The sequence below is a fragment of the Anolis carolinensis genome, unplaced genomic scaffold, assembly GCF_035594765.1.
Source record: "Anolis carolinensis isolate JA03-04 unplaced genomic scaffold, rAnoCar3.1.pri scaffold_10, whole genome shotgun sequence".
Classification (NCBI taxonomy): Eukaryota; Metazoa; Chordata; class Lepidosauria; order Squamata; family Dactyloidae; genus Anolis; species Anolis carolinensis.
The window spans coordinates 8037033-8045958 of record NW_026943821.1 but is presented as its reverse complement, the minus strand read 5'-3'; the positions used below and the strand labels follow the sequence as shown (position 1 = coordinate 8045958).

Here is an 8926-nt window from a genome sequence, read left to right as displayed (position 1 = left end):
TAATGAAACCACTGGTCTTCAGCTGCTGTAAGAAAATTGCACAGACAGACTACAAACAGAGACAGTTTTTGCAGTTTTTAATAAACTTTTTCCATATATTTATGATAAAAACAATTAGGAAATGACATTTTTAACCCAGGAACAGAAATCATATAACATACTGTTATTAAATACTATGATGAATAAGGTCATAAGATTAAGCCAATAATTTCCAAATTGGGAGTTCATATCTAAATCCCTGGTGGCAAAGTGTGTTAAAGCACTGAGCTGCTGACCTTGCAGACCGAAAGGTCCCAGGTTCACATCCCAGGAGCGGAGTGAGCACCCGCTGTTAGCTCTAGCTTCTGCCAACCTAGCAGTTCGAAAACATGCCAATGTGAGTAGATCAATAAGTACCGCTCCGGCGGGAAGGTAAGTGAGCTCCATGCAGTCATGCCGGCCACATGACCTTGGAGGTGTCTACGGACAATGCCAGCTCTTCTGCTTAGAAATGGAGATGAGCACCAACCCCCAGAGTCAGACATGACTGGACTTAACGTCAGGGGAAACCTTTACCTTTATCTATCTAAATCCAACAATGAAAACCTCTTGGGAACCCTGACTATTTTCCATAAAGGAGTCTCATTTGCTACATCTTTGGCCCCTTCTGCACTGTCATATAAAATCCAGATTATCTACTTTGAACTAGGTTATGTGGCAGTGGAGAAGGGGCCTCTAAATGGTTTCCACTGTGGAATTAATGTAGTTTGACATCACATTTAAGTGTCATGGCATACTGCTATGGAATCCATTGAGTTATGCCCTGGCAAAGAAAACTAAAGACATAGAAACAGCAGCAAAAAGGACCACTATATGGTTCAGATTTGTGTATGACACCTTGACCATTTGGAGCCATGGAGAAGAATGGAGAAGTTCCTGGACCACCTCAACAGCATCCACCCAAACATCCCATTCACCATGGAAAAAGAAAATGAAGGAAAACTGCCATTTCTAAATGCCTTAGTCATCTGCAAACCCTATCAACAATTGGGCCACACAGTTTACAGAAAACGTACACTCATGGATAGACACCTACGTAAAAATGCCAACCATCACCCAGGTCAAAAAAAGAAGCAATTAAAGCCCTGGCAGGCCATACAAAAATAATCTGCGAACCCCACCTCCTCCAAAGTGAACTGAACCACCTCAACTAAGCTCTACAAGCCAATGGAGACTCCACTACAGACATCAGAAGAGCTGCAAGGCCAAGAACAAGCCTCGAGAGTCAAGACAAAGATCCTCCCAGAGGAAAGGTGTTCTTACCAGACATCAAGGGAACCACTGACCGCATTGGGAAGCTGATGAAGAAACACAACCTACAAAGTATCTACAGACCCACAAAGAAAATCCAACAAATGCTCCATTCAGCAAAGGACAAGCGGGACCCTCTCACCTCTGTGAAAGTCTACCATATACCATGCAGCTGTGGACAAGTCTACAGAGGGACCACCAAACGCAGTAGCATTGCCCAGACACGAATAAGGAACATGAAAAACACTGCAGACTCAACCAGAGAAGTCAGCCATAGCAGAGTTCTTGAGTAACCAACCTGGACACAGAATATTATTTGAGAACACAGAAATGTTGGACCACTCCAACAACCACCATGTCAGACTACACAGAGAGGCCATTGAAATCCACAAGCATGTGAACAATTTCAACAGAAAGGAGGAAACCATGAACATGAACAAAATCTGGCTCTCAGTATTTAAAAACTCTAAAATCAGGACAGTAAATAAAGAGCAAAATTCAATAAACAGGGGAATTCCAGACAGGAAACATTCAGGGCCAGCTAACGCCTCCAAACAAAGGATTTCCCCCAGGCAGGAAGCAGCCAGGCTTTGAATCTGGGGCCGGGCTGTGGCGCAGGCTGTTGAGCAGCTGCAATAAATCACTCTGACCATGAGGTCATGAGTTCGAGGCCAGCCCGTGGCGGGGTGAGCACCCGTCAATTTAAAAAAAAAAATAGCCCCTGCTCGTTGCTGATCTGGCAACCCGAAAGATAGTTGCATCTATCAAGTAGGAAATAAGGTACCACTTATAAAAAAAAGTGGGGAAGCAAGTTTAACTAATTTACGACCTGGAATGAGGAAGTGCCGTCAGAGTGGATGATGAAGCAGCTGCTCCCCCCGGTGGCCAGAATCGAACATCCCCTCAGGAGAAGGTTAAATTGCCTCTGCGTCTGTCTGTCTTGGTCTCTATTTGATGTGTTTATGGGCATTGAATGTTTGCCCTGTATGTGTATAATGTGAGTCCCCTTCGGGGTGAGAAAGAAGGGCGGAATATAAATACTGTAAATAAATAAATAAATATTCAATGCTAATCAAGCAGGCAAACTGCAACATTCACACTTGCCTCAAACAGACAAGAGATCTTTCTCCCACCCTGGACTTTCCACAGATATATAAACCTCACTTGCCTAGTTTTCAACAGACCTCACAACCTCTGAGGATGCCTGCCATAGATGTGGGTGAAACGTCAGCAGAGAATGCTTCCAAAATATGGCCAGACAGCCCAGAGAACTCACAGCAACCCAGTCCTGTTTATGTTTTAAATGCTAATGTTTATGGAGCAACATGTATTAAAAGATTGAGGACACCTTTAGACAACACATAAAACTAGGGGTCCCCAAACTAAGGCCCGGGGGCCACATGCGGCCCATCGAAGCCATTTATCCGGCCCGCACGCGGTGGCGGCTCCCTCCTCCTCCACATGCCTTTCTCACCTCCTCCCTCGTCTGGTGCGTGCCTTCCAAAACTTTGCTTGTTTATAATAGTATTTTAATTATTATTTAATTAATTATTAATTATTAAGGGGTGCTTTACTAGTGCTTTTGCTGCACAAAGGCAGAAGGGGGTTGGACTAAATGGCCCAAGGAGTCTCTTCCAACCCTCTTTATTATTATTATTATTATTATTATTATTATTATTATTATTATTATTATTATTATTGACAGAAGGACACAGTACAACACAGCAAATGAGACGTATTTTTTTTAAAGATATTTTAAAGATGTTTTTAAATTGTTAGATTTTAGCCTTTCTTGTAAGCCGCCCCGAGCCCTAGGGGAGTGGCGGCATATAAGTTTAAATAATAAATAAATAAATAAATAAATATGCTGGATTTCGTATCACAAAATCACAAGTCGAACACTTCCCAAGCATTTAGGCTTGTGTGATTTATTATTATTATTATTGACACAACAACATAGTCTGACACAGCAAACAAGTTAGATATGCTGGATTTCGTACCACAAAATCACAAGTTGAACACTTCTCAAGCGTTTAGGACTGTGTGATGTATTTTCAGATGGTAAACACTTGGGAAGTTATTATTATTATTATTATTATTATTAACAACATTGAGGCTGGGTGGAAATCTGTCAGGGTTGCTTTGCTTGTGCTTTTGGTGCACAAAGGTAGAAGGGGTTGGACTAAATGGCCCAAGGGGTATCTTCCAATTCTCTTTATTATTTTTATTATGATTATTATTATTATTAACACTAGCTGTGCCCGGCCACGCGTTACTGTGGCAAAGTGGTGGTGGTATTGGTTAAAAATTGTTGTGTAATTTTTATTTGACGTTATTTGCATTTTTTATTAATTTTATTGTAAGTTATATTTTTATTATATTTTATTATTTTCTTGTATTATTTTTAGTTATTTTCTGTTATTATAGTATTTTATTGTATTAATGTTTTAGTGTTTTTTATTATTTTTTATTGGGTTGCTAGGAGACCAAGTTAGAGGAGCTTAGCCTTCTAACTGGCAGCAATTGGATAAAAGCAATTATTCCTCTCTCTCTAATTAGGACTTTATTTTTCTTTTCTTTTTGTTGTATCAACCTAGAGGCATGGATGATGGGTTGTGTTGTCAAATTTCGAGGTTGGGGGGCCTGTAGTTTTGTTGTTTTGTGGGTCGCCATGATGCCATCACTCTTTTATATCTATAATAGAAGATTGAGACTGTATTTGTTCCCTTTTCTTTTTTTTACTTCAAAATAAGATATGTGCAGTGTGCATGGGAATTTGTTCATAGTTTTTTTAAAAAACTATAGTCCAGCTCTCCAACGGTCTGAGGGACCGTGAAGTGGCCCTCTGTTTAAAAAGTTTGGGGACCCCTGCATAAAACTATCAATGTTTGTATATACAGTATTGTACTTTTGCTCTATTGCCCAAACAGCTATCCTAACACTACGATTCTGTGATTCTGTTTCTGCATCAGATTGTGGATCCAGGGGGGCAATGCCTCCCTTCTTTTAATCTCTGCCCATGCCTTCCCCCCCTCCTCTGACAACATGGAAGCCATCTCCTTCCTTTCTTCTTCTTTTTAACCCCTATTTTAACACATCTGCAAAACAGTAGCCCCAAGCTGGGCAAAGGCATTCCTCCGCTGCTGTAGCAATAGCAGCAGCAGCCACTGCTTTTCCAATTCCGGCAAGCTCTCTCTGCCCCCATCTCCCAGAGCGGCCTTGATTAATGATCAGAGCTTGGGAGCAGCAGAAAGGAAAGGGGGAGAAGTAGGAGCAGGAAGAAATATAGTGGGTGAGTGGAGAACACTGGGGCGTGAATGGAAGGAAGGCGTTAACCCCTTGCAAGCTATGCCCAAAACCACAAGACCTCGATCCTCTCGGCTGGTGCATGAATGAAGGAGAAGGCAGACCCTTTGGAGACCCCAGGATGTTCACCACAAGCTTCTCCTTGTTCCAGCATGCCTTTATTTGATCATATTTAGAATCATAGAATAGTAGAGTTGGAAGAGACCTCATGGGCCATCCAGTCCAACCCCCCGCTAAGAAGCAGGAAATCGCATTCAAAGCACCCCCGACAGATGGCCATCCAGCCTCTGCTTAAAAGCTTCCAAAGAAGGAGCCTCCTCCACAGTCCGGGGCAGAGAGTTCCACTGCCGAACAGCCCTCACAGTGAGGAAGTTCTTCCTGATGTTCAGGTGTTTCGAAAAATTTCAAAGAAAGATTAGGCTAAATTAGTTTAAATTGAATAAAAAATAGTTTTAGCACATCATCATACGTAAATACTACACAAATACAGCAATGGCCAAATATTAGTAAAGAGTGGCAAATGGACCCAATACCAAAGGCAAACATAAAGTAGTGTAAACACAATCTAGGCATCTAACTTTATTGACTCCAGTACTGAGAATGCATCTTTATATTCGTCAGTTTCTTCCAATTCCTTTTCATTTTCTAATAGTTGAGCAAGATCGGCCCGTGCAGCTTCTAATCTGCATTGGCAATCTGGAATCATCATTCGAGATACCTGCAAGACTTCAATCTGCTTTTTTATTGAATAGTCATCAGGATCTTCAGTTTTCATTTTTTCAATCTTTTCTTCCTGCTGTTTTGCTTCTTTTTCATACATAACCCTTTCCTTTGCCAAACGTTTCACTACGCCCGTTTTGATTTTGATCTGTCTGACGCGAGGGTCTGCCATGGCGCGGGGTTAAGAGGCAGTAACGGAAGATGTTCAGGTGGAATTTCCTGTACCCTGTTTCTCTGAAAATAAGACATCCCCAGAACATAAGACCTAGTAGAGGTTTTGCTGAATTGCTAAATATAAGGCCTCCCCCGAAAGTAAGACCTAGCAAAGTCTTTGTTTGGAAGTATGCAAGATCAGTAAATTGTTTGTTGTACATGGAAATAAAGGTAGTAACAAGAAATAATAATAATAATATTAATAATATAATAACTTTATTCTTGTATCCCACCTCCATCTCCCAGAAGGGACTCAGGGCAGCTTACACAGGGACAAGCCCAACCACAACTTAAATTTACATACGAACAGAAATTTAAAACAGTATAACAATAAAATATAATATAGAAATTCTTGAAAGGATTCAGAGTTTGGTTATGCTGGTTTGTGATGACAACTACTGTACAGTACAGGGGTCCCCAAACTTTTTAAACAGGGGGCCAGTTCACAATCCTTCGGACCATTGGAGGGCCGGACTATAGTTGGCCACCGAGCAATAATAATAATAATAATAATAATAATAATAACAACAACAACAACAACAACAACAGCAATAATAATAAAAAAGAGGGTTGGAAGAGACCCTTTGGGCCATTGAGTCCAATCCTCTTCTGCCTTTGTGCACCGAAAGCACAAGCAAAGCACCCCTGACAGATGGCCACCCAGCCTTAATGTTAATATATAATAATAATAATAATAATAATAATAATAATAATAATAATAATAATGAGGGTTGGAAGAGACCCCTTGGGCCATTTTGTCCAACCCCCTTCTGCCTCTGCGGACCAAAAGCACAAGCAAAGCACCCCTGACAGATGGCCACCCAGCCTTAATGTTAATAATAATAATAATAATAATAATAATAATAATAATAATAATGGTTGTAAGAGAAGAAGAGAACCCACCCTTGGGTCATTTAGCCTAACCCCCTTCAGCCCTTGTGCCGTGGGGGCCGGATAAATGGCTTCGGTGGGCCACATCCGGCCCCTGGGCCTTAGTTTGGGGACCCCTGGTACAGTCAATAATACATTTTCATTTTTTAAACATTCAACCATAAATGTGAATTCTTCTTTATGGGAAAAATAAGACATTCCCTGAAAATAAGACCTAGCGCATCTTTGGGAGCAAAAATTAATATAAGACACTGTCTTATTTTCGGGGAAACAGGGTAGTTTGAAGCCATTGTTCCGCGTCCTAGTCTGCAGGGCAGCAGAAAACAAGCTCCCTCCCTCCTCCCTATGACTTCCCCTCACATATTTGTACATGGCTATCATGTCTCCTCTCAGCCTTCTCTTCTGCAGGCTAAACATGCCCAGTTCTTTAAGCCGCTCCTCATAGGGCTTGTTCTCCAGACCCTTAATCATTTTAGTCGCCCTCCTCTGGACACATTCCAGCTTGTCAACATCTCCCTTCAACTGTGGTGCCCAGAATTGGACACAGTGTGATGCCAGGTGTGGTCTGACCAAGGCAGAATAGAGGGGGAGCATAACTTCCCTGGATCTAGACGCTATACCCCTATTTATGCAGGCCAAAATCCCATTGGCTTTTTTAGCTGATGCATCACATTGTTGGCTCATGTTTAACTTGTTGTCCACGAGGACTCCAAGGTCTTTTTCGCACACACTGCTGTCCCCCATTCTGTATCTTTGCATTCCATTTTTTCTGCCGAAGTGAAGTATTTTTATCCCATTTGGCTCACTCTTCCATCTTTCTGTACACTGGTTCCCAATTCTAGAAGATTATTGACTGAGGATGCATCTACATCAGACACCGGCTGTTGGGAATGGTGAGAGTTGAAGTCCAAAACACCTGGAAGGCCAAAGTTTGCCCATGCCTGATCTACATTGTAGGATGAATACAGTTTGACACCACTTTAATGGCTGTTTCAAAGGCAACAATGGGTATGCTAATGCCTACTGTTGTGAGAAATAAACATTTCCCACCTCAGTTTCCTTGCCCTCTGTTTCGAAACTCACCAAAACTAAAACTGTTCCAAGTCTGACCCTAGACAAGGCTTTGATCCGTCTCCCTTCTCTTGGCCGGAAATGCCTCTGTACTTGTTTTCTCAAGGCAGGCTCTCATTTATTTAGCAAGACACGAGTTGGGTAAATTAAATTTCCCTCAATAAACAAGGGAGGATGGTTGGGTTACATTGCGGCAGAGACCGCCCGCCAAGGAAGCAAGGATGTAAGGCATATGGAGTATCAGACAGGGGTCAGTTGGAATAACAGGGACGTATACAACAAAATCAATGGACCTTCTTTATTGGAAATAACTGCACCCAGTCTCTGGGCACATATCGCTTTGGAAACAAATTGCAATCATAACCCTATTGAAAAGGAAAAATGATGTCATATCCGCTTGGCAACAGTGACTCTCCATGAACATGTGGAGACCACCTTTTGAAAACCACTAGTCAAGAAAAGCATGGCCTTGTTAGAAGCTAACCCTTTAAAGAATAATGATTGATGTAATGGCACACAGATGACTCAGTTGTTAAACTAAAGAACCATGTCTTTGAACTGCCAAAGACAAAGGCATGCCACTACAAAAATAATTTGGTTAGCAGAGGATAGTTGTTTCTTTGAAGTTGTAATTGTAGTTGCAATTGTAACCCAAAAAGATATACACTCCCTTGAAACCTCTTAGTTTAAAATATGAACTCAGAGATAAAAAAACAAAGTCTTCTTTGAAAATAACATAGCTTGTTTACTCACAAACATCTTGTATTAATTCACCATACAGGCACATTTCTTATTAAAGTTCGGACATAGATAGGATGTAGTTCTCTGTGTGTTGAGTACACAGGGTATCATTTTTAATCAATAGTCCATAGTATTTAGGTATAGTTGTACTCACTGAAATCCGTAAGTCATACTTCTCTACTGAAGTTCAAAAAGCAACAGGCACCCACTTCCACTGAGGTGTAAAGCAGACTGAATACAAAATGGAGTCCTGAGTCTAAACATGCTCAGTACGTCACATGTCTATAACTCCTCCCACACCAATGAGGTACAGTTAAACTGGCAAATCAACATACACATAGAATACAGGTTAGCAAATATATACATTAATAAACGAATATTGAAAGGATTGGGAGGTTGCTATTTCCAACAAGCTTGAGGAGTGTTTTCCGAAGGGATGTAAACACAAAATACAAACACTGCCTAAGAACCCAGCTGTGATGACTACAAAACAAATCCACTGACCCCAAACTGAGAAGGTTTCCTCCTTGATCTTTAAATACATGTTGCTCATAAACATTAGCATTTAAAACATATACAGGATTGAGTTGCTGTGAGTTTTCCAGGCTATTTGGCCATGTTCCGAAAGCATTCTCTCCTGACATTTCACTCACATCTATGGCAGGCATCCTCAGAGGTTGTGAGGTCTGTTGGA

At 41.2% G+C, this 8926-nt stretch overlaps 1 protein-coding gene across 1 annotated transcript; it reads right to left on the bottom strand.

The window, feature by feature from the left end:
* Nucleotides 1-4977: 4977 nt before the first annotated feature.
* LOC100558822 (tubulin-specific chaperone A-like) lies at nucleotides 4978-5537 on the bottom strand. Its single transcript, XM_062962590.1, has one exon. It carries the CDS (start codon nucleotides 5486-5488, stop codon nucleotides 5162-5164), a length of 327 nt encoding a protein of 108 aa, XP_062818660.1. The 5' UTR covers nucleotides 5489-5537; the 3' UTR covers nucleotides 4978-5161.
* Between the last annotated feature and the right edge of the window lie 3389 nt (nucleotides 5538-8926).

Bases quoted from the DNA above. Each gene is read 5' to 3' on its own strand.
- LOC100558822 (XM_062962590.1), bottom strand. From the start codon at position 5,488: ATGGCAGACCCTCGCGTCAGACAGATCAAAATCAAAACGGGCGTAGTG.